At 63.3% G+C, this 25,330-nt stretch overlaps 1 protein-coding gene across 4 annotated transcripts; it reads right to left on the bottom strand.

Annotated features, from left to right (window-relative positions):
• Positions 1-2,332: 2,332 nt before the first annotated feature.
• SULT4A1 (sulfotransferase family 4A member 1) lies at positions 2,333-25,330 on the bottom strand (the record flags this gene model as incomplete). 4 transcript variants are annotated; one of them, XR_013813726.1, is made up of 8 exons in its annotated part: positions 3,558-3,807; positions 3,865-5,367; positions 6,893-7,031; positions 7,916-8,010; positions 10,361-10,487; positions 11,001-11,081; positions 11,873-12,003; positions 25,162-25,330. XR_013813726.1 is itself a non-coding variant. In XM_079775762.1 (7 exons), 7 exons carry the CDS (start codon positions 25,328-25,330, stop codon positions 3,616-3,618), a joined length of 855 nt encoding a protein of 284 aa, XP_079631888.1. In that variant the 3' UTR covers positions 2,333-3,615. The 4 variants fall into 4 exon arrangements, 2 of the variants coding, with proteins under 2 accessions (XP_079631888.1, XP_079631887.1); XR_013813727.1 differs by having other exon boundaries at positions 3,558-3,728; positions 5,235-5,367; XM_079775762.1 differs by lacking the exon at positions 3,865-5,367 and having other exon boundaries at positions 2,333-3,728.

Here is a 25,330-nt window from a genome sequence, read left to right as displayed (position 1 = left end):
GGGTTTGATTCCTGGTAAAGGGCACGTATCAGGGTTGCAGGTTCGACCCCTGCCCCAGTCGGGGTGGGTGGGGGAGACAACCAATCTCTCTCTCTCTCTCTCTCTCTCTCTCTCTCTCTCTCTGCCCTCCCTTCCACTCTCTCTAAAAATCAATGGGAAAATATCCTCGGGTGAGGATTAACAACAACAAAAAAGATTCCATTCAACAATCAGGCATTGATCATATGCCCACCTGCCGCCTGGGAAGATGGACACAGCATAGCCCTGCTCCCAGGATGTCACTGTCCAGGGCGGGAGGCAGAGCAGGGAGGTGGGTGTGCCCTGCAGGAGTGGCCAGAGGACTGCCAGCAACGGATGGCTGTCCCGGAGGGGGCAGGCTTGTCAGGGGCTGGGTGTCCAGCTGCCAGGATGTCAGAGGGCATTCCTTGCTGGGTAAGGCGGGACCAGCTGCCCAACATGCCATCCAGTCTGGGAAGGCTGCTTCTATGAATGAAAGATAATGTCACAGGCAGGACTGGGCCATTCCTACAGATCAGGCCCCGTAGTGGAGTGGTGGACACTGAGGTCTGCCCCCACCACTACAAACAGTGTCACCCCGCCCAGAAGGGGACCCCTCCCCACCCCAGGACAGAAACTGCACGCCTAGCATTCCTGGCCAGGACCTCTTGGCTGTGAACTGTGAAGCCGCTGTCAGCTCTGGCGCGGCCACTAGGGGGCGCTCGCCAGCAGTGCTGGGTAGAGGCTACAGCGTGTGGATTTCATTTGTTTTCAAAGCCGCTTGGCTCTGGTTGTGACCGTGGGATGAAGTGAGCAGGATGGAGGTCATCTCCGCCGTGTAAGTCAGGGCCCCGCGTCTGAGACCTGGAGTGACTCACCTGCTCGTGTGGGAGGGCTCCCTCCCTGAGGAAGGAACGGGGCGCTTGGAAGAAAACAAATGACAGGTTCCACGTGGCACGGGTCAGGGCCAGGAGAGCCCGAGACGTCCCGCCTGGCGGGGAGAGGGGGGGAAGGCCGGGGGGGAGACTGGGGGCGGGGAGTAAACCCCGTGCTGGCCCCAGGGTCCTCTGGGGATCTCGCTGGTCTGTGAAGTCAGACCCGGCGCGCTGGCCCCTGCCGTGGCCCACCCGTGAGAATCCCGGGGAGGCTGTTCTGTGGAATTCAATCTGCCAGGGCCTCTCGCCCTCCTGGCCCGACTCACACCCCATCTGCACCCCACCCCCTCACTCCAAACTGGCTTCACCTGAGGGCGCCCAGCACCTTCTGCCTCGATTGCTTTGTCTCAGCGACGTGTGCCGGGCAGGACGCACAGCAACGTGCACACCAGGTCGCCTTCCCTGGTGAAACCCTCGAGGCTTCCTTTCTGTTGCCAGAAACCCACTCTCCTGACCTGTAGGCCCCCTCCCAGGGCTGGTGCCGGCCCACCAGCCTCCATGCCCTGCCCGCCCACCCTGGCCTCTCCCCCAGCTCCAAGCTGGGGCCCTCACTTCCTTCTCTGTCTGCTGGGTCCCCCCAGTCTTCTTGGGCCTGCACCCCCTCCCGTGGGTTTGTGATGCCAACTGGCCTGCCTCACCTGCCGCAGGCGCTCAGGTGTCTGCTGAGTGGACGAGCTCCCTCTGACCAAAGAGCCTGGTGCTGAGCGGGTGCGGGCCGTGCGTGCGGGCTGCCTCCGGTGCGCCCTGCCTGGCGCACTTGAAGCTGAGACAGAGCCATCAAGGCAGAAGGTGCTGGGCGCCCACAGGTGAGGTACCCGCCAATCAGGGCCAGCGGAGGCGTGCCACAAACAGCACCGCCCCCCCTCCCCATTCACCGGTGTACCTTGACTTTGACTCTAGGTGGTTGCAGGTGGTTCGGGACACAGCAGACTGCACATCCCACAAGCTACCTCGGGGCCTAGGGTAATTCTAAACAGCAGTCAGTCTGGGGTCTCACGTGAGACTTACAGGCTTAGGTTCCCGAAAGCCCAGCTTTACCGGATAAACCACGGCTCCAACTTCCTTCCGCAGGGATGAGGAAGACGGGCTGCGGGCTCCGCAGTGCAGTGCGACCTTGCCGCCCCCGGGAACGCCACCTTGACAACGGGACCCCCCGAGGCAGAGGGTGACACCTGTGTCCCCCAGATCTCTCCCAGGCTTCCCTCTCCCCCACCCTGCCTCTCATCTCCGCTCACAGAAGCTATCAAAGGTGGCGGACAAAGAGCGAGGTGAAGTTCCCCCTTGGAACGCTGAGTCCGAGAGGAACAGCAGGCCCGGCCCGGCCCGTGACGCTGTGCGGTCAGCCCCAGGGACGGGGCGTCTGTGGGGCTCACGCTCGTGCTGCCCTGAGTGCTGAGGGGATCGCGTGGGGCCCCTCCCCCAGCAGCACACACTCGACACCGGGCCTGGGACGCGTGTTTATTAAAGATGCAAGCAAGCACAGAAGTCTCATGTCCATTCAGCACTGAAATAGAAAAATAGAAAAGAAACTTCACAGAAAGCAGCCTCCCTCACGGATGCGCAGACCAGGGCCCGCTGAGCCCACGTGCCGCCTGCCGGTCCCAGCGGCGCCTTCCCCGGAACCCCTTTCAGAGCCGCCGCACAGACAGCTCCTCCGGCAGCGGCCCCCACCGCTCAGGGCCCTTCCCAGCCCCCGGCCCCCCCACTCTCCGCTCCTCCAGCCAGAGGTGGGCCAGATGATGGAGGTGGGGGGAGGGGGGGAGACGGGGGAGGAACGGGGATACAGACACCACCTCTCTTCCCCCAGGGACACAGGTGCGGGGACAGGGACAGGGCGAGACTGCCCCCCAGGGCTGGGAACAGGGCAGTGACCCTGCAACACGGCACCCCGGGGCTGAGTGTTCTCCGTGGCAACGGAGCCGCCTGCAGGCTAAAGACCACAGCGGGCGGCTGCTTTAGGGACCGAAAGAAAGACAGAAAGACGGCGACGGGACTGACGCCCAGTGTCTCCGGCAGACCGTCCCCCATCACTGGCCTGGGGGCAGGTTTCCTCCGGGTCCCGCTGGCTCCGCCCAGCGAGTCTCTGGCCGAGGGGCGTCCCCTCGGAGACGCCGGTGGGCAGCTCCTGCCTCGTTTCCAGATGACAGAACTGCACGCCATGGGGACCGCTTCCCCTCGGCCCCCCCCATCGAGCCCTCCCCTTCCTCAGACCCGGTGAGAAGGGAACGGCCGCGGCGCCGGAGAAACTACAAAAATAAGCTGCAGCCTGAGCTCCGCCTGCCGCTCGGTGTGGCGCGCTCCCGGGGCCCTCGGAAATGACCTTCCGTTTGGTTGACACCGACGTGTTCCGGTTTCCGGCGGAAAGCGCTAAAATACAGCAGGAGTGCCGGGCTGCGAGAGGCAGGCGTCGGGCTGCGTATGTTACAGGCTTTGTATTTACGGTGCCGCCGTCGGAACGGCACGGCGATCCTGACAATGTTTGCATCGGACACGAACAGACTTCACATCCGAAGGCGGGACAGCTGCTCGGGGCGGCAGCCCCCTCCCACCTCCTGTGGGCCCCCCTCCCCGCCTGGCCACACGGCGGCCGGGGCTTGTCCAGCGAGTAACGAATGCGCATACGGGGCCGTAGCTAGTGGCATCTGGGGACCGCGAGCATGCAGGGCTGTTGCCGGGGCTGCGCTTATAAATAAAAGTCAAACGTGAGGTCGCACTTCCCCATCTTCTGCTTGTACACCAGGTCGAACTTCTCGTTCATGGACACGGTGAAGATGTCCTTCCACAGCCCCACGCGCCCTGAAAGCAAACGAGAGAGCGCGCTGCACGTGTGCGCTGCGGCCAGCTACCCACGCAGAGGAAGCCTGCACCCCCGAACCTGCCTGGGGGCCGGCCAGGCCCTCTGAACCAGGCGGGAACCACAGACCCTCTGAACCTGCCTGGGGGCCGGGCCCTCTGAACCAGGCAGGCTGGACCCACTTCCCCGAGTCTGACATCCTGGTGTCCTGTCCCCACGGGGTGGCCCAGTGCCATGAATGCACGGAGCTGAGGCTGCAGGCTGCCCTGGCCACTGTGTGTGTGTGGGGGGGGGGGAGATTGGGGGGACAACGCCGCACCCCGGCTTCGAGTGCGATTCTCAGCGCAGGGAGTGTGGCCAGGGCTGTGGGCCGTGGGGAAGTGGGGTCTCTGGATGTCCCCACTCACGGCTCAACAGCCCCACCAAGGGGCCCCTGCTTCTACGGAAGGCGGGAAGGGAACACCACCCGAAGGCAGTCCCTTGAGGCGAGCAGGCGGCCTCCAGGTCAAGGAGGGAGATTTTGAGAGGCCTGCGCGTGCAGCCGGAAGGAATGGCAGTCAAGGTGCCCGCGAGCTCTCCGGCCTGGATGCAGAGCGTGTGCAGCAGCAAGACTCCCGACTCAACACCAAGCCGGTCAGGCCACCCCTGGCCCACGGGCTGCAGCAAAAACTGTGACCCTGGCCGCCAGGCAGGAGCACGGAGCCCCAGACTGACGAGCAGGCTTGGGAGACAGAGCCCACCCACTTTCCTGTTAACTACATAAGCTGCAGTTGGTAGGACAAATATTAATGGCGCCCTGGCTGGTGTGGCTAAGTGGTTAGAGTGTCGACACAGGCACTGAAGGGTCTCAAGTTGGATTCCTGGTCAAGGGCACATACCTGGGTTGTAGGTTCGACACCCAGTCCCAGTCTGGGCACCAGCGGGAGGCAACCAATCGATGTGTCTCTCTCACATGGATGTTTCTTTCTATCTCTCTCTCTCCCCGTCCCTCCCTCCCTTCCACTCTTCCTAAAAAAAAAATCAATGGAAAAATATCCTTGGGTGAGGATGAACAAAAATCAAATGTTAACGGTGACCGGGAAGATGCCAGGAGTGGGGTGCAGACCTCCCGGCTCGGGAGTGTGACCCGCCAGCTGCCGCTATGCGTTTCAGGAACGGCCTCAGGGAGTGAAATATTTGCTCAGAACCCTTTCAGCATCTCCGAGATCAGAGGTCGGAGGGTCGGAGGGTCGGAGCAAACACCCCTCCTTCGCCCCACGGCAGGACCTCAGGTACCCAACCACCCCTGCAAAGCGGAGCTCACACACCCAACAGGACAAGGGTTTCTCTTTGGTCATGAAAATTACGTCAGTGTGGGGAGGAAAAAACAAGAGAAACTGTTCCTGCTCCGTTAACGGTACCCCAGGGAGAAGATTAGGAGTCTGTAGACTAAGCGTACTATAAATAACTTTCCCGTGATTGTTTTTCTCAGCTGAGGCCGCTGAGAGCGCATCAGAGGAGTCACCCACCTGGTTTAGGATTTGGAATCAAGACAGTGAATTTATGCTGGGATATGAACCAAATCTAAGCAATGCAGCTGGCTACTCAAGGCCCTGCATGCTCACCAGCGCAAGGAGGTCTTCCGAGCACAGAGGCAATGTGCTAAAAGAAAACAAAATCAAAGAACTGAAATAAAGCAAAACCAAGGCAGACCAGACAAAGCAAATCCATGGAAGGAGCCCCTGGAACACACACACATGAACCACAGGGGGACACAGGGACGGGCACACCCACAGGTCACAAAACAGCAAACGCAGAACTGAAAAGGAGCAAAAAAAAAAAAATGTAACTCATAAACACTGTGAGGATGCAGCCAGGACACAAACGCGAGGCCCTGTGGTTTGTCTCTTCCTGGAAAAGCAGGCAGCTCTGCCTCTACAGCAGCGGTTCTCAACCTTCCTAATGCCGCGGCCCTTTAATACAGTTCCTCATGTGGTGGTGACCCCCAACCATAACATTATTTTCGTTGCTACTTCATAACTGTGACTTTGCTACTGTTAAGAATTGTAATGTAAATATCTGTGTTTTCCAATGGTCTTAGGCGACCCACAGGTTGAGAACCGCTGCTGTAGAGCCTAAGACCATCGGAAAACACAGATATTTACATTACGATTCATAACAGTAGCAAAATTACGGTTATGAAGTAGCAACGAAAATAATGTTATGGTTGGGGGTCACCACCACATGAGGACCTGTATTAAAGGGCCGCGGCATTAGAAAGGTTGAGAACCGCTGCTCTACAGGAAGGCACTGTGCCCCTGACCTTCAGAGCAGCGCCGGCAGCCCCCGGCAGCCCTCTGCAGACAAAGAACAAGGCTGTCCGAGCTCAGAGCCTGACCTAGGGCCCCTCCCCAGGGCCCGGCAGCTGTGATGGAGCCCGCCCTTCCCACCACCCAGGTGTCTCCCGTGGATCTGAGACACCTCCTCCCCTTCCCTCAAGCACACTCGTCTCCTGAGAAAGCTCCAGATTCACAACCCCGGAACCAGCGTCAGGTCTACACCAGCAGGCTGTGCCCCTCCCCCTGCGCTCCCACGGCCACAGCAACCCCTTGGGGACCACAGGGCTCTCCGGTCAAACCGCAGCAGCCTCTGAGGACGCGGAGAGCAGCCGGGGGCCGGGAGAGGACTCCGCCTGGGGCAGCCCCTCCATCTCAAACTGCTTCATGCCCAGAGCAGCCCCCGGGAGCGGCCAGCCCGAGGCTGCACTCTCTGCTCTCACCCCCTGCCCGGCAGGGCTTGCCCTTGACCGTGCCACCAGCACTCGTGGTGCGAGCCGGCGCCGGCACTTCCTCACACGGGAACTCACGCCCTCCCACCGCCCACAGAGGCTGGGCATCCATCTGCACGCTGCGGGCTCTGAGGTTTCACCGCCCGGACCATCCCGGCTCTGCTGTGCGGGGCCATCTGGGGAGACACCTGCTTGGGAACATCTTGCCCACAGAGCCTGGCACATGCCTGGGGCCTCCTGGGAACCAAAACACCGTTTGCTCCGTCACAGCGCAAACAGCCCCCAGGGGACCTCGCCCCACGCACAGCAGAGGGCTCTGGAGGAGCAAGACCTGGGCAGCGGGACACAGAAGTGGGGCGGGGGCGGGGCAGCGGGCCGGGCAGAGGCAGGGGCGCGTACCCCGGCCCACCGGCAGGGCCTCGGCGTTGCAGCACTGGTCCACCAGCTGGTGGCAGTGCTCGATCAGCGACTCCAGCTGGGCCTTGTCACAGGACACCCCCAGGAATCTGGCCAGCTGCTCCACCATCGTCACCAGGTCCTGGAAGAGAAGAGCAGAGAGGTGGTGCCGTTCCTGGCCTCTGGCTGGACCCCGCGAGGGGCTGTGCTTGGTCCTGCGCCCAGTCTGAGATGGGCCTCAACTGGAAATAAGACTCCGGGTTAGGGAGTGGCCCGAGGGCAGCTCTCAAGCGGCAGCTCTGGGATTCAAACCCAGGTCCTCGGGGATTTGAAGCAGACGGGAGCTTGATGTGGCCGTGGCCATTGTAAGACAGCAGCGAGAAGTAAAAACCCTCTGGCTCATTCTCTCCTTCCCCGTCCTTCCCCCCACCAGCTGGAGTCCAGGCCAGCACCTTGGAGGCAAGGAGGCCCTGGAGCCCCGACAGGCCCCGGCTGCCCGCCCTCCGACAGGCCCCGGCTGCCCGCCCTCAGCAGGAAGGAGCTGGCTGGGTCTGAAGCCAGACCCACTCACAGCTGGCCCGGCGCCTGCTCCTGACTGAGGAGCGTGACTGACCCAGCTATGGGTCCCGGAGCTGCGTGCACACCTGCTCCCCACGCAGCCCTCCCGGCTCCCACACCGCCACTCGCTCCCAGGGATACAGCCGGTCCTTGAACAACATCCCTGCGCTCCATCTTGTTCCACTATAGCACTGACGAGACGCAGGAACTTAGCTCTTATTAATATCCATCAGCCTATGGCAATTATAATGGGTTTCATTATAAGTCGTTCTTGGCCTCAGAGCCTATCCACAATGTTAAGTGGGGACTTCTTGTAAACGGGGCTTCCAGTGGGCAAAGGGGGACAAGTTTGGGCACACCTGAGGCCTGGGGGGGAGGCTCTCGGACGCTCCAGTTGGTCCCACCACGGTGGGCAGAGCCCACTCCACCCCATGCTCCCCCCTGGCTCCCAGGCGCCCGCACACTCACCCGGTGCATGTCCTCATACTTGAGGAAGAGCACGTTGGAGTCCGTGCGGTGCTCCCAGAACTCCTGCACGTGCTCGAACCAGGAGCCGTAGCCCACTACGGAGACAAGGACAGGTGAGTCACTCCCCACCGGGGGAGGCGTGCGCGCGGGTGGCTTTGTGCCCTGCCTTCCCGACGGCTGTGATTCAGGATGGAAAAGCAAACTCTTGGCTGGAGGGGAGGGAGTCCCAGGGATTGGGGGGGTCTTGGGGGGGGGGGGAAAGAGCCCACAGACAAGGTCTTCTGAAGTCCCAGGTCACCTGCTCTCTGCACAGGTCTCTCCAGGAAACAGCCCTCAGCCCCGCCCCGCCCCTCTGGATGCCCTAAAGACCCGGCATCGGGGGAAGGCCTCTGCTCGCCTGGGCATGATGGCCCCTGGCACATGGTTCGTGTTTAACAATGGCCACCGGGAAGAGAACGATGCCCAGGAAAAGGGCACGGGGCCCGTCGGTTTGCTGGTGGGGGAGGGGCTGCAGAAGACAGGGCCCTGCCTGGAGTGACAACTGCTCCCCTCTGATCGGCCTGTGCTCGGCTGCCATCTCACCAGCAGGTGGCAGCACAGCAGCAGCAGCAGGGATGGGGTCAGGGGTCACTGACCCCTGAGGGGTCGGCCTTAAGGAGCAGATCACAGCACAAAGGCCCTCCCCGGCCCTCGGGGCATGAGGATTGAGGAAGGGGCTCTACAGGGGAGGGCAGAAGTGAATGGAAAGAAAAGAACAGGAATTCGGCCAAAGGTCTTGTTTGAGGCCCACGGCCCGGTAAATGCTGGCCCCTCTGCTGGTCCCCTCACCGCAGGGGTTCTAGCTGCTGGGCCCTGGAGCCACGCCAGCCTGGCGTCCCCGCGCCCTCACACCACAGGAAACAGGGCCTCAGACACGCCCAAACATCTGCTGCCTGGGGACGAGGGAGAGGCCAGAGAGGGGAGCGCAGCCACCTCACCGCAGGCTAATGACCGCCGGCCCGACCGAGAGCCCGAGTCTGGGCCCTGGGTGCACAGGGAGCCTGAGCAAATCCCTCTCGCCCAAGAGAAAACTCACAAAACAGACAGACCACCACTGGGGTGCCGAGCTGGACAGGAGGGGACCCGGGCCCCTGAGCATGGAGGGCGGGGCCACTGCACCTGAGCCCTGGCTGCAGCTGCAGAGGGGCGTGCGCCTCATGGGGGGACCATCCTGGGAAGGGGCTCCCGGCAGCTCCCGCTTCCCTCCAGGTCCCGCTGCCCTGAGAAGTCACGTGCTTATCCCAGAGAATTATGGGATTAACAGCTCACCGGCCCCTCCAGCAGGGAGCTGCCCTCAGAGCGGCTCCACACGCTCCTGACACCTGGGCACGCGGCCCCGGGCACGCCCCCAGAGTGCATGGCTTACAGCCCCAAAGCCAGTGCTGTCAGTGGGTCCTCTGGCCTCGCTCTCATTTCTTATTCAAATGTCAGGACCTTGGACAGAGGAGAGCCAGGCAGGGGGCCCTTCTGGCCAGAGGCGGGCACTGTCTGGGGAGAGAGTAAAGGGAATGACCTGCGGGACCAGGGAGTGCCCATGGCCTTGGACTTCAGTGCCTGACAGTGCTGTGACCTACAGGCGCGGCAGGCCTGCCTTGGGATAACTTTCAAATGCTCTGCCCTGCACCACTGGCGACTGGAACTTGCTAAGTATCCGCGATGCACTGGACCCTAATCTCAGCCCTCTCTCCAGCAGCAGCCACTGGAGCTGGGAAATAACACAGGAGGTGCGTTTTCAGACCTGGGTGTGAAGCAGCCTCCGGAGGGTTTAGTTAAAGCACGGACATGACCCCTTTCACAACTCTCTGGGTGCAAACTCTAAACTGCCCACTTGCGGTCCAGGGAGGCCCCTGGAGAAGCCCTGGCTGGCAGTGGGTGCCCCCCCTCCCGGGTGAAGGACAGAACTGCAGTGAGGACCTGCCGACCCTCTGTCCAGGGGCGGCTTCCCCCTGGTCCCCGGCAGGTGTGACCGCCCACTCCTGCCCGGAGCACTGGCCTGGGCGGGGCTACGCCTGCCTGCTCCTCATCCCGCTGCGTTCCCGGGGGGTTGCACGGGAAGTCACGGCCTGCACTGGGCCTCTGTCACCAGGAACGGAGACGGCTGGGCCTCCGTTTTCACTTCCGAATCCAGGCCGGCAGGGAGATGCTTTTAACTGGGGAGCTTCTCAGGACCCAACACCGTGGCGAGAGAAGGGCTTCTGAGGGGGACGCCCGCGCTGCTGCGCATGAGCTACGGCCTTGGACAGGCGTCCGGTTGCCCTACAGCCCGGCTTGCTCACCCATCAGCGGGAAAGCAGGCCCCGTGTGCGCAGCGGTGGCCAGGCCTGGGGGGTGCGGGCGGGGCACCAGCACGCGCCAGTGCTGCGTGAACAGTGAGCGTCCCGAGGTGATGCCCGGGCTGACACTTACGCTTGTCGTTCATGAACCGCCGGCAGAACTCCTGGAAGGTGCCCCGGTAGCTCATGGTGCGCAGGGAGCGGTGGAACTGGTAGTAGGACACCACCAGGTCCTTGGGGTTCCGGGCCATGTATATGACCTGGGGGAGAGGGGGGTCAGACCGCTCCTCCCGCCCGCAGATTCATGGCCACACCCTCTCCTGCGCACACCGACCCTCCAGCACCGAGGCCGGCCCCCACCCGCGTGCCCCACGGCCGAACGCGTCCCGCTGCCTTTCAGCAGGGGTGTGGGCTCGCCCACTCAGCATCGCCTGCTAGGACAGGGCCTTGAGCGGAGCGATTGGTTATGTCTCTGCCTCCAGCTCTACTTAGAATCAGGGAAGGAAGACGGGAAAACTATGGTCCTGACACAGGTGATGGGAACTATGGGCTCGTAAACGTCACGCAGTTGAGAAAACAAGAAAAATCAGCCGTGAAACGTTCGTCCTCCTACACGCAGAGGCTGGACCAGGTCAGCTCTGAGGAGAAACCCAGGTTAAAACTGTGAAGAAAACGCTAGAGACACTGGCTTTGCCAGGGTGGACGCTGGTACGAGGGTCTCACCCCCCGGGAGCCTTGAGGTCACAGGCCAGCCGGGAGGGGCAGGGCATTACCTTGGAGTCGCCGTTGTGGAGATCGGAGGGCAGGAAGCGGTAGGGGAGGTGGCTTTTGATGAGGCGGGGTGACGTCAGTTCCTGCAGGGGTCAGGGGAGAGGGGGTCAGGGGAGAAGAGTTCAGGGGAGAGGGGGTCCGAGGAGAGGGGGTCAGGGGAGAGGCGGTCAGTCACACGGTCCTCAGGGTCTTTCCAATGGGGGCGGGTGGAGAGGGTCTCGGACAAACTGCACCCCGCCCCTCTGCCCGGACTCAGCCATCCAGTCCCGCTGGCTCCCCATTGGGCACACTGGTCACCCCTTAACCGCCACCCCTCCTTGTTTCTTTCCCGGTCCGTCTCCCTCACTAGCCCGTCAGCTCTGTGAGCGCTGTACCCCGATGCCAGGGCAGTGCCGGCCGGCCACGGTGCCCAGCGCAGCTCTACGGATGGGCTCAGTGGATGAGTCAACACAGAATACTCAACTAGGGGGACAAGGGACAGCGGTCCACGCTGGAAATGCGACCCGAACTAAGGTGGCAGAGGGGAGGGTGGAGAGAACATTCCAGAGGCAGCAGAGGGATGGACCGACAGGAAATCGGGAGGTTTATTTCATTCCTGACACCAAAAATTTGATGCAAATGCATCCTACCCACCTCCCTGAACAGATGGGGTAACCCACAGGGCAAGGGGGGTGCCGCAAGGCCCCCACCCCCACTTCCTCCTGCCCCCCACTCCCGGCACCTGCCTCCTTTCTACCTGGAAGTCACCCACGTCCCCCACCCATCGGTTCCGGGGTCACCGTCAGGGGTTCAGGCCCGTCTCCCCGGCCACCTGGGGTGCCGGCAGCGCCCTGCTCTTCCCCCCCCCCAGGCCCCGCCCCCGAGGAGCTGTCACCTTGATGATGTCCAGGCCGGGCTGCGGGTACTCCAGGACCGGGAGCTGCTCGTCGATGTTCATCAGGCCGATCTCGTCGGGGTCGGCGCCCTGGCTCACCAGGTAGACCACCTCCTGCAGCAAGCTGGTGCCTGGGGGGCCGGGAGGCGCTCAGAGGCCTGGGGGGCCGGGAGGGGCTGCAGGGCCACGCGGTGGGGGCCCAGGAGCGCCTGAGTCTAGTGGCGAACACGGGCCCGGGCCAGCCCCTCGGCCTGCGTCCCCCCTGCGCTGACGGGGAGCTGCCTTCCGCGCTCCCCTCTCTCGGCGCTCACACCGCGGACGTGTCTCGGGTTGTCCGAGGGATGAACAGGACGCACCGTGCCCACCCGCCCGGGCGAGCGCTGTAACAGCGGGTGGTGCTCAGTCCGGCTCCGGCTCAACTTCCCGTTCGCGCAGCGGCCACGAGGGCCCGGCGGGCGGACTCGCCAACCAGTCTCACCCCGAGGCGCCGTGTGCCCAGCACCGCGACAGCCGACCACAGGCGCGCCCTGTGGTCCGAGAACCTCCCAGGTTACCGGAGACGGCGCCTGCAGGCACGCACCAGGGCGATCCCGGGAAACCACGGGGACGCGGGCAACGCCAGAGTGAGAGGGAGCGTGGCTGGTCTCCGCCAGCGGCAAGGAGACGCGCGGCCCTGGACTGCCGCGGCGCTGGGCGAGGCTGCGTGCCACACACAGTGCTGGGCAGGAGGCGCCGACCCTCAGGCCACCGCCTGTCCGGGTCTTTGTGACCCCACCACCGGCTCAGCAACGGGTGAGCAAGCTACGGTGCTGACAGGGACACCGCATGGCACTCCACCACCAAGACCCGCCCAGGGCCTGCTTCTCCTGCGTAAACAAGGCCTCCCACGGCCCCCACGCCCGGCAGCCCCACCCACGGCCCCCACGCCCGGCAGCCTCGCCCCACGGCCCCCACGCCCGGCAGCCTCGCCCCTCGGCCCCCACGCCCGGCAGCCCCGCCCCACGGCCCCCACGCCCGGCAGCCTCGCCCCACGGCCCCCACGCCCGGCAGCCCCGCCCCACGGCCCCCACGCCCGGCAGCCCCGCCCACGGCCCCCACGCCCGGCAGCCCACGCCTCATCCACTGAGCTCCTACGGCCCCCCTGCTGGCCCGGAGCGTGCTGTGTGCATGGGCTGGGCCCCTGCATGAAGCCCTTGCCTCCCTCCCTCGGGTCCTTCAGAGGGGAGGGCTCCCTGACCAGCCACATCACTGACACTCCCTCCCTTCACCCTGTCCCCCATCCCCTGCTGCGCCAACGGCCCAGGCATGACTTGCACGTCCTTTATTCTGAAGGCACAAGCAAACCCTGGGTGCTGAGCACAGAAAGAGGTATGCTGATCAAGGAAGACTTCCTGGAGGAGGCAGCTTTGGAGCAAAGGCCCTGAAGGGGAAAAGTGGTGCAGCAGCTCTTCAAGTCAGACAGAAAAACCTCTAACCCTGGGAGCTTCCCACCCACCTGAGGCGCGGCCATCGCTCCCTCACAGATGAGGCTCCTGAGGCCTAACTGGGCCCAAGGTCACAGAGCCATCGGCAGCTCAGGGCAGCTGCACGGGGCGTCTGTGCCCTCCGAAACGACTGTGGGCAAAGTTCCCGAAATGGCTCTCCCAGGGCCGTCCTCAGGGCCTATTTTTAGTGCTCCCACCCCCACCCCTGCAGCCCCCACCGGCAGGGACCCAAACCAATATTCTCTGCACATTAACATCGATTTCCGTCAATATCTACTCAACTCCAAGGCCCCATTAGCTCTCCGAGCCGGAAGGCCAGCCTCGTGGGAGCCCGAGGGCGGCCTGTCCCCAGCGGCCCCTCCAGGCCCACTTCCTGGCTGAGCCACGCTCGCTTCCCCCCTCCAGCCGTCAGGGCCTCAACAGGCGGGCACTGCCCGAGCCCGGCACCAAGGAGGGGGGAAGGGGCACTCGGACAGTGCAGGGAGCAGCCCAGGCCGCCCCGGCCGCGGGCAAGATGGGACGAAATGGCCGCAGAAAAAGCCCGGCCAGAGGTGACAGGGACAACGGCACCGACCGGTCACTGCGAGGTTCCTGCCGCTCTCTCAGCACCGACACTGCCGGCACCGCCGGCTCTCCGCCAGGCACCGGGGCCTCAGTCCTCCGGGCTCACCGCTCCTCTCCATGCCACTGCCTCCCCACCCCCCACGTCCCAGCACCAGGCACCCCGGGGGTTAGCTGGAGCCTGCTCAGCCCCCATCCACTCTCCTGTCTGCTGCGGCCACCAAACTCCCCCCCCACGCCGGGCCCCAGGGGCTCTCGAGTGCTGCTCGGCCTCGTCCCCTCTCCCCACCCGCTCCCACGTTCGATGCTGGGCTGGGGCTGCTATGCCCAAGCTTAGCAGCCCAGGGCCCAAGCGGTCCACAGGCTGCCGCCCACCTGGCCCACGTGGCCCTGACCGTTGGGCCACCGCCGGAAGTCTCATCGGGGGCCTGTCCTGGCCCCGCGGGACCAGAGCGGCTGTTCCAGCCCCAGCGCACCGTGCAGGCCGAGGACCCGACGGGCGACCTCGCGGGCAGCTCGGGAGGGCAGGGAGCGCGTCTTAGCAGAGCCCGCCCGGACTTCCAGCGTCTCCTGTGAGGCAGGGCCATCACCCCGTCCCACAGGCGCCGAGAGGGAAGGCGGGACCTGAACACGGCCCCAGTCACTTCTGCAGAGCCTCGCCCGCCTGCCTGTGCGGGCCGGGTTAGGCCACCGTCCTCTCAGGACCTGACGGTCTGGCCACCTCCCACCCCTCTGCCCATCGACCAGGGCTGGCCCTGGAGCCCTGCCCCCACTCCTGGACGATGGAGGCGATGCCCGCCCTCCTTCACAGGCTGGCGGGGTCAAGGCCAAGGTGACCTGCTCGGGCCACAGGGGCTCAACCACTCTGAGCTCCAGACACCTGACGACCGCTGACGGGACCACGCCCGCAAGGACACGCCACAGCCTCCAGCCAACCACGCAGCCTCCTCCCCACACGGAACACGCGCCCTCATGGCAGCCACACCCGGTAACAGGTGACGCCTGGGGCCACACGCACGGCCGGGCGGAGGGAGGGCTTATGAGCGTCTCCTGTGCAAATCGGGAAACTCGTGATTTAGATTACTAGTCCAAGGTCACTGGAAGGGGGCGCTACATCTGGAGTGGGACCCCAAGGAGGCAAGGCCCCACTCCTGCACCGCCTCCCAGCATGCGCGGGGAGCAGGAGGCTGTGAAGGGCAGAGAAGCCATGTGTGAGGCCCTGCGGGTCGGCTGCGGGCAGGTTGGGGGGGGCACAAGGCCACAGCTGTGCTGGGAGCCCCTCCACTCCGGCAGCCCCCGACTAGGGGTACAAAAGAAGGTGGGGGCAGAGCGCGGGCCAGCACCCCAACCACTCCCTGGGGGAGGTGAGCAGAGGAGGGAGCAGGGCAGCAGGAAGGCTGAGTCCCAGCAAGTCTGAGGGGACGAGAGGGGGAGAGGGAGGGGAGGGGAGGGGAGGGGAGGGGAGGGGAGGAGAGGAGAGGGGGAAGGGAGGGGAGAGGAGGGGGGTCCAGCTCTCACCCTGAAACTGGGGAGGCCGCAGGGCCGCCTCACGGGGAGGAACACGCCACAGGCTTTTACGTCCGTGGACTGGAGGTGACCTCCTGCGGAAGAGCTTCCACGGACCCCCGGAAATCACGCCCGTGCAGCGGGAATGAACTCTGACCCTGGATCTCGCGCTGAGGCCACGGGCGTGCTCGGGGGACTCCTCGGGAACGGGACCTGGCGGTCACAGGCTGGAGGGACCCATCGCCGTCTCCACCCGCCTTTGGGGAGAGAGGGACCAGCACTCTAGGGTCAGAACCAAGGGAACTTCGCTCCCAACCCCCAGGATCCTGACCCTGGAATTAGAGTTCTTTTCATTTTATTAACTAAAGTCACGCACGCACCTGGTTTAAAAAGCCAGAGGACTGAAGACCTAGAACAGAACACCCAGTCCCTCCCCACCCCCCCACCCCCACCCCCAGAGGAAGCTCCTGTTGGCTCTCCTCTGGCCTCGCTTCCGCAGGTGCTCAGGTGGGTGGTTACTGCGCGAGCTACTTTCCACCGTGCCCATTCCACTCGGGAAGATGCGGACCTCGCCCCCGAGTCCCCTTCCCGCCCCCCCCCCCCCAAAATGCCTCAGAGAGGGGCTGCTGGGCTGCCTTCGCTTGCCTTGCCGGCTCAGCTTTCTGTGCGGCTGTGAGTAACCCTTCCCCGCTCCGTGACAAACCCCCTCCACACGGCCAAGCACACGGGTTCGCTCAGCTCTCTGTTCCCCAGGGACGTGCCCCTCCGGGCTCCACGACCGACCGTCCTGGGACCTCCCACAGGAGGAGACGCCACATCTGTTATCCAGGTGCCCTCTTTGTGGCAGGACCCGCCCTCCAGCTGCTTCCTGAGCGTGAAGCGGAGACCCTCCTGACGACACGCATCCCTCTTGGCCTCGTGGTGCCTGGCAGTTGGGCTGGGTATGGAATTCCTGGCTGGGGAGCCTTTTCCCTCAGAACGCTGAGGGCGCGGTTCCCGTCCGCCGGCGGCCAAGGCTGGGCTGAGCCGCTAAGGTCCTGGTTCCCGGCCTTGGAGCGTGGCCTATTTTTCTCTGGAAGCTTCGAGATCTTCTCGCTATCTCTGATTTTAAATTTCCCAGTAATTTCAGATGCTTCAGTGTGGTCTTCTACCCCGTGGCTGTGCCAGACACGCGGGTTCTTGAACGCGTGTCCGTGAGTTCTGAAATCCTGGTTTCAATCATGTTCTCTCTTCCACACTCGCTCTTCTTTCTGAAATGCTGCGATTGTCTCATTTTCTTAGTGTTGGCTCCTATTTGCTATCATTTTGTAAATATTTTTGTTCCACTTAACTGAGATATTTCCTCCACTTGGCCATCCAAAGCTCACAAGTCAGATTTTAAAATTCCAGCTGCCGTGCCTTTAACTATGTTTAGTTGATGAAGGAGAGAGAGAAGGAGAGAAACATCGATGTGACAGAGACACTGATCAGCCACCTCCCGTACACGCTCCCACAGGGTTCCACCCGCAACCTAGGGCTCTGCCCTGCCTGGGAGCCGAGCCTGCTGCCTCCCGGTGCACGGGCAACGCCGCAGCCAACGGCGCCGCGCGGGCCGGGCCAGCCACGCGCCTTTCTCAGCGGCTGCCCTCCCCGTCCAGGGACGCTTCACAGAGCTAGGGTTTCGGGGGGTGTTTTCTGAGTTTTGGTTTTGTCTTGTTTTTCAGTTTTTCTTCTGCTCTGCACAGTGTCTTTCATTCTCCCAGGCTCTCTTTCCCGACTGGTGTCTTGTTTTTGCAGGTATCTGTCCTTGATGTTGGCGCTTTAAGACCTGGTGACCTTGGGTCCACCCACAGGCAGAGCCACGCTGGAGCAGCCGCCTGCGCGGCCAGGCTTGCTGACGCGGCTGTGTGTCTGGGACCGCAGCCCAGCCCGGCGCTCGCAGGCCAGTGCACATACTCCCACGCTCTTCTTTCTTCTGGGGAAGACGCCCCCTCTCTTCGCCCTGTAGGACCACAAGCATCCCCGGAGCCAAGCAGGGGAGGGGCCGGGCCTCGCTCTCAAGGGTGTCGCTTTCCCGGGTCCCCATGTCCGATATGGCACCGTGTCCCGGCCTGTCGCTGTGCTCGCCGTCCCCAAATCCACAGCCTCCGCATCAGCCTCCCCAGAGAAACCTGCCTTTGCAGCAGCCTCTCCTCGCTAATCCGCCCCAGCACGCTGCCGCCCCTGCTGCCAGGTGCACCCAGCCCGAGCCCTGCAGCTGGAACTGGTCCCTGCGCCCCGCCGCCCCCTGCTGGCACTTAGCCGCTCTGCCGCTCAGCCACCACGTCTGACCTTCCAGAACCTGCTGGCACGGCTGACCGTCACCCCTCTCCTCTCCACAGGGTTCGGGGCGCTCCACTCTGTGACTGGCGTGTACAGAGGTTTCCAGAGGCAGCAGAGACGCACATGCGCTCACCCTGCCCCACCCAATCGTGAGCCCATGGCCTTCCAGAGCGACAGGACACCTGTCACCGCCAGCCTGGCCCGCTCCCTCGGGGGCAGCGGGGGCGGGGCGTTGGGAGCTGCACTGCGGAGCTGGCCCAGGCCGGCCCCCCAGCCCCGCACCAGGGGGCGGGGACTTGCTCTCCCGGACACTGAGGAGGCTCCGGGCCAGGAAGCAGCCAGGCGACCTGCCTCCCGTTCGGCAGCCGTCCAGTCCTAGGAGGTCCCACACGTGCTATCAGTCATCTCTCCAGATCGTCTCTGACTGTCTCCGAGAATAACCCCCCCCCCCCGGCACCACGGGGACACAGGCCTCAGAGGACAGGCGTAGCGCAGGCACACGCTGAGAACGGATGGCGAGCCAAGGCAAGAAGCCCTGAACAGCGCGCACACGGGCGCCCAGCTGTCACCCACTGACAGCCAAGTGCAGCGCGCCGGGTCCCAGACTCTGTCCCAGGACTCGCAGCCACTTCCTCGCGGGCTCTCAGCCCCAGGCGGCTGCTTGCACTGCGTCTCACACTCGGGGAAGCGGGCTCAGCGGTGCGCTGCCCAAGGCCACGGGTCTGCTGGCCGGGGGCCCGGCACCCACCGCCTTGACTCCAGAACTAGGGTGTTTTCACACACACATACACACACACACACACACATACATATACCACCATACACACACACACACATACCACACACACACACCACACACTTATACACGTACACACAGCACACACACACACATATACCACCATACACACACACATACCACACACACTACACACATATACACTACACGTACATACACATATACACACACCACACACTTATACACATACACACAGCACACACATACCACCATACACCCACATACACATGACACACACACATACCACACATACCACACATACCACACACACACACACACACACACACACACACACACACGGCTCATAACAGTGGGTAGCAAAACCAAGGCCAGGAGCGCTAAAGCGCTAACCCGAAGCCCCACCAGAGTGGGGGCGGAGCGCGGGTGTGGGGAGGAACCCTTTAAGGCTCAGACCAAAAGCTGGCGGTGGGGCAGGAACCCCAAGGAAAGACCCCCTGGAGTCAGCCCTGAGCGAGGCACAAGGTGAAGCCACGGAATTAACACTGGGGGTCAAGCAAGTGACCAGAGCAGCCCACACACAGCCCACCGCCCACAGGAAGGCCTGCAGGGCGGACAGGCCCGCATCCAGCACACGTGGCCCTGACCTCCCGCTCCCGTGCCCGCACACCACGTCCAGCAAACAAGCAAAGAGCACTGCCCATCTGAACAGGCGAGGGGGAAACAGCCCGCTGTCGGAGGACAAAACAATCACCTGAGCCAGACTCCACTTAAAATCGGAGTAACGTTCAAGGATTTCATGGAAAAGGGGAACAGCATGCAGGAACACATGGGGTAGTTCAGCAGAGAGGCGGAAACTAGACGTCAAAGTGCCAGAGGAAAAACAAAAACTAACGGAAATGCAGGATGCTTCTGACGGGCTGACAGACCGGACCTCGGGGCCTGACACAGCGGAAGGAAGGATCAGTCCCCCTGGAGACTGCTCAGCAGAAACTCTAATGATCACCGGAATCCCAAAAGAAGAGAAAGAGCAGGACCCAAGAAATATGTGGAGAGAGCATGGCTGAGAGCTTTTCCAAAATAGTGAAAGGTATCAAACCACAGATCTAAGAAGTTCAGAAACCCCCCCCCCAAATCAAGATAAGTATCCCCACCCTGAAAAACACACACCTAGACTTATATTACGTGCCGAAAATCAAAGATAAAGAGAAAATCTTGAACGCAGCCAGAGGGGAAAAAGACCCATTCTACAGAGGACCAAAGAATGACAGCAACTTTCCATGACACCACGCGCTTACCACCCCGCTGACAGGAGGAGGGGCCCTCACTGCGCGGAGCCTCACGCCATCAGGGCAGGAGGCGGCCTCCCCTCCCCCTGCAGAAACCACAGCTCACGGAGCTGCCATCTGCCGGGGTCACCCAGGTGGCGAGCAGCAAAGCTACATTCAAACCCAGGACTTCCAGCTCCAAAGCCAGGCTCTTCATCTCTACGCACCGGCGCCTCCTACAGACCCATCCATGGTGGGAGGAGGGAAGCAAGGGAAGGAAAGTAACTGCTCCCCGCCCCCCCCCCCCCCCCAGAGGCCTCAGAGCAGTGGCAAAGCCTTGAGATCCCCCTGGGCCTTGGACTCACAGCTACAAAGCCACGGAGAGAAGGCACGCTCCTCCCTCTGCCTGGGGCCTGAGTCTGGCTGCCCTTGTGCCTTTCCAAAGATGGCATTGCACCTGAGAGATGGGGGGCGGCGGGGGGCGGGGGCCTCTGAGCCTCTACAAAGGGGCAGGAGAGTTCCTCGTGAATAAACATGGCAGCGCCTCTGGCACACAGAACTCCTAAGTGGCCGATCACCATTCCGAAGGCGTCCCACGTCCCACTGCAAGCTGTGGCCGGCCTGTGCTCCAAGTGCCAGCCCGGCCGCCGTGGCTCAGTGCTTGAGCTTCGACCTATGAACCTGGAGGTCGCTGTCGATTCCCAGTCGGGGTGCATGCCTGGGTTGCAGGCTCCGTCCCCAGGGCGGGTGGGAGGCGGGCAACCAATTGATGATTTCCCCTCATCACTGATGTCTCTCTCTCCCTCTCCCTTCCTCTCTGAAATCAATAAGAATACGTTTTTTAAAGGATCAGGGAGTGGGAGCGGCTGCAGCGGCTGCAGTTCAGGCTGTGGGTTCTCAGCAGGAGTAACAGAAGCTCACACCCACCCAAGGGCATCCACGGGCGAGAACCCGGGTCCTGACCCCAGACCAGCTCTCCCTGCTATACCAGCTGCCACTGGAGACCACCTGCAGGCCCCTCTCCCTCTGAGAGAAAATCTTCAGGGCCGATTTTGGGGGGACCTACTCTTCAGTCCCCTTGATCGCTTCATGTAATGAACAGGGGCTGGGAGGGGGGGAGCCCGCAGATGCACCACGTTAGAGCCAGTGCCGCCATCATTCCCGAGAAACGCTCCCTCTTACCTGCCACCATCCCCTGGGGTGGATGAGAAGGATGGCTGCGACGAGGTTAAAGAAAGCAAAAAAGAAACAGCAGCCCTGGCTGGTGTAGCTCAGTGGGTTGAGCATCGTCCCGTGTACCAAAAGGTTGCCAGTTCCATGCCCGGTCCAGGCACGTGCCCGGGTTGCTGGCTCCATCCCTAGTAGGGGGTGTGCAGGAGGCAGCCAATCGATGCTTCTCTTCCCCGGCCCCCTCCCCCCGCTGCCTCCACGGTACCCATGACTGCTCCTCCTTCACTCCCGGGACCTCAGTCCCCTCCACGCAGCCTCGGTCCAGCCACATGAGCTTGGGCAAGGCGCCCCGCCTCCTGGACCCCCGTTTCCTCTCTGGGAAGCAGGAGCCAGCTCCGTCCGGCCTCGCAGAGCTCCGGGAGAAGGTGCTGGGCACAGGCACGCGGGGCTGCTGAGCCACAGGGCTCCGAGCATGGCAGCGGCCTGATGCTGCGTCCGCCGGCTCACACCAGCTCTCGCAGGCGGTCCCCAGGGCCCGACCTCAGGCATGGAAGGGGAGACACAGACAGACGGGCAGACGGAGAAAGGGAGGGTCTGCGAGGCCGCAGGGCTGAGGGAAGCTCTGCACCTCGAGAGCGAAGCCCTGGGTTCGTGTGAAGGGACCTCGCACAGGCTGAGGCCTCGGCTGGTCTGCCCGCCACCGAGAGAGCGTTTCCTCTCCTGCACACGGTGAGCCCCTGTCTGCTTTGAAAGATTCAGGTTACAAACAGGATGTGAGTTTTGTATCGAGAAAACTTCCGTAAACTAACACCGCCTTCCCATCCAGGTGCCCAGAAAGGTCCCTGCTGCCAGGCTCCCCCAGACACCCCTCCCCCGTCCCCCCCCCAGCAGGGCCCCTCAAAGCTTCCCCCACAAGCCCCCCCGACAGCGCTTTCCCGGTGACCTCAGTGACCTCCGGGCTGCTCCTCCACGCCTTCCATCTCCTCTCCCCTCCATCTCCTCTCCCCTCCATCTCCTCTCTTCTCCCCTCCATCTCCTCTCCCCTCCATCTCCTCTCCCCTCCATCTCCTCTCCCTTCCATCTCCTCTCTTCTCCCCTCCATCTCCTCTCCCCTCCATCTCCTCTCCTCTCCCCTCCATCTCCTCTCCCCTCCATCTCCTCTCCTCTCCTCTCCCCTCCATCTCCTCTCCCCTCCATCTCCTCTCCTCTCCTCTCCTCTCCATCTCCTCTCCTCTCCCCTCCATCTCCTCTCCTCTCCCCTCCATCTCCTCTCCTCTCCCCTCCATCTCCTCTCCCCTCCATCTCCTCTCCCCTCCCCTCCATCTCCTCTCCCCTCCATCTCCTCTCCTCTCCCCTCCATCTCCTCTCCCCTCCATCTCCTCTCCTCTCCCCTCCATCTCCTCTCCCCTCCATCTCCTCTCCTCTCCCCTCCATCTCCTCTCCCCTCCATCTCCTCTCCTCTCCCCTCCATCTCCTCTCCCCTCCATCTCCTCTCCTCTCCCCTCCATCTCCTCTCCCCTCCATCTCCTCTCCTCTCCCCTCCATCTCCTCTCCTCTCCCCTCCATCTCCTCTCCTCTCCCCTCGATCTCCTCTCCTCTCCCCTCCATCTCCTCTCCCCTCCATCTCCTCTCCTCTCCCCTCCATCTCCTCTCCACTCCATCTCCTCTCCTCTCCCCTCCATCTCCTCTCCCCTCCATCTCCTCTCCTCTCCCCTCCATCTCCTCTCCCCTCCATCTCCTCTCCTCTCCCCTCCATCTCCTCTCCCCTCCATCTCCTCTCCTCTCCCCTCCATCTCTTCTCCTCTCCCCTCGATCTCCTCTCCTCTCCCCTCGATCTCCTCTCCTCTCCCCTCCATCTCCTCTCCTCTCCCCTCCATCTCCTCTCCTCTCCCCTCCATCTCCTCTCCTCTCCCCTCCATCTCCTCTCCTCTCCCCTCCATCTCCTCTCCTCTCCCCTCGATCTCCTCTCCTCTCCCCTCCATCTCCTCTCCCCTCCATCTCCTCTCCTCTCCCCTCCATCTCCTCTCCCCTCCATCTCCTCTCCTCTCCCCTCCATCTCCTCTCCCCTCCATCTCCTCTCCTCTCCCCTCCATCTCCTCTCCCCTCCATCTCCTCTCCTCTCCCCTCCATCTCCTCTCCCCTCGATCTCCTCTCCTCTCCCCTCCATCTCCTCTCCTCTCCCCTCCATCTCCTCTCCCCTCCATCTCCTCTCCTCTCCCCTCCATCTCCTCTCCCCTCCATCTCCTCTCCTCTCCCCTCCATCTCCTCTCCTCTCCCCTCCATCTCCTCTCCCCTCGATCTCCTCTCCTCTCCCCTCCATCTCCTCTCCCCTCCATCTCCTCTCCTCTCCCCTCCATCTCCTCTCCCCTCCATCTCCTCTCCTCTCCCCTCCATCTCCTCTCCCTCCATCTCCTCTCCTCTCCCCTCGATCTCCTCTCCTCTCCCCTCGATCTCCTCTCCTCTCCCCTCCATCTCTTCTCCCCTCCATCTCCTCTCCTCTCCCCTCCATCTCCTCTCCCTCCATCTCCTCTCCTCTCCCCTCGATCTCCTCTCCTCTCCCCTCGATCTCCTCTCCTCTCCCCTCCATCTCCTCTCCCCTCCATCTCCTCTCCTCTCCCCTCCATCTCCTCTCCCTCCATCTCCTCTCCCCTCCATCTCCTCTCCTCTCCCCTCCATCTCCTCTCCTCTCCCCTCCATCTCCTCTCCTCTCCCCTCCATCTCCTCTCCCCTCCATCTCCTCTCCTCTCCCCATCTCCTCTCCCTCCATCTCCTCTCCTCTCCCCTCCATCTCCTCTCTTCTCCCCTCCATCTCCTCTCTTCTCCCCTCCATCTCCTCTCCCCTCCATCTCCTCTCCTCTCCCCTCCATCTCCTCTCCCCTCCATCTCCTCTCTTCTCCCCTCCATCTCCTCTCTTCTCCCCTCCATCTCCTCTCTTCTCCCCTCCATCTCCTCTCCCCTCCATCTCCTCTCCCCTCCATCTCCTCTCCCCTCCATCTCCTCGCACAAATGGAGGCAGCAGCACAGAACCCAGGTCCCTCCTGGGCAACTCCAAGCCCTAGCGAACTCCCCACACCAAGTTCCTCACGGTCATGTAAGCCCGGCCCTACACTGACACCAGGCGACCTTTAGTCTCTATGGACCCACTGAATGCGGAGTTCTCCCCGCACATCTATCCCCCATGGCTCTAAAACCTGGACCGTTCCAACACACTCCCCTACAGGGCTGGGGGCTGGGCTGTGGGCCACAGAAATGGGGGTGCACACCTCCCTCCTTCCCCTCTCCCCAAGCTCCCCCCACCAACACAGCTCCCAACCCTCCCCTGACAGCCCCTCCCCAACCTTCCCCAGAGGAACTGGGCCCAGCTCTTGGGTGGCGGGACCCTGCACAGCTATGACAGCCAAGCCACAGCTACCCCCACCCCCACCCCCACCCCCCGGCCTCCCAGCCGCCTGCCTCCCTCCCTCCCTCCCTCCCTCCCTCCCTCCCTCCCTCCCTGTGGGTCCCACATGACCTCCAGCCCTCCTTCTCCCGGGCTGCAGACCAGCCACGCAGTCTGGATGCAGCGCCTGCCTCCGGCTCCCACAGGCAGAGGGACCCTGAAGGGAGGTTTAAGGACCAGAGAGCCGCCCCCTCCCCGCACCCCACCCGGGACAGCCCTCACCGGCCCCGCACGAGGACCTGCGGCTTGAACTCCCGCCCGCCCCGCCACTCATCGCCGCGACCTTGGCCGAGCCACTGCTCCCGCCTGGCGCCTGGGCTGTACGTGGGCCGGCAGGAAAATGACGTCAGCCGGGCTGGGAAACGGGGTGCCCCGGTCCTGCCTGGTCCCCGGTGATGGAGGAGGCCCTGAGGCTGGGACACCGGGCACACACTCGGGCCAGGGCGGGTCCCAGCCCCGCCGGGGGCCCTGCGGGAGAGGAGGAACGTCCGCAGCCCCCGCCCGCCTCGCGCCCCGGCCCAGATGGTCACCAGGACTCTGCCCTCGCCAGGCTGCCCTGGTCCGGAACAGAGAGGCCGAGTGACTGTCCAAGGTCACACAGCCGCAGGGGAACGGGAGGGGGGGCGGGAGGAGGGCGGCTCCAGCCACACCGGCTCCATCCCCACGGGCACCGGGCTTCCCCTCCGACCTCAGTTTCCCCAGATGCGGGCCGACCACCCCATCCCGCCCTGTAGGGTCCCGGGCACGGGCGGGCGGGGGGCGCCGGGCCCCCCCGCCAGGACCGGCCGCGGGCTGCGCGGGCTCACCGGACTTGGGGTAGGTGACGATCCACACGTCGCTCGGCCGCACCGGGAAGTTGGCGATCTCCTCCATCTTCCCGCGGCAGAAGGGCGGCAGCCGCACGCCGTGGAACTCGAAGTACTTGCTCTCGAACTCGCCCGGGGTGCTGGGGGTCTCGGCCTCGCTCTCCGCCAT

The sequence above is a fragment of the Cnephaeus nilssonii genome (genome assembly GCF_951640355.1).
Source record: "Cnephaeus nilssonii genome assembly, chromosome: 6".
Lineage (NCBI taxonomy): Eukaryota > Metazoa > Chordata > Mammalia > Chiroptera > Vespertilionidae > Cnephaeus > Cnephaeus nilssonii.
The sequence above is the reverse complement of the archived record's forward strand: the minus strand, read 5'-3'. Positions and strand labels throughout refer to the sequence as shown.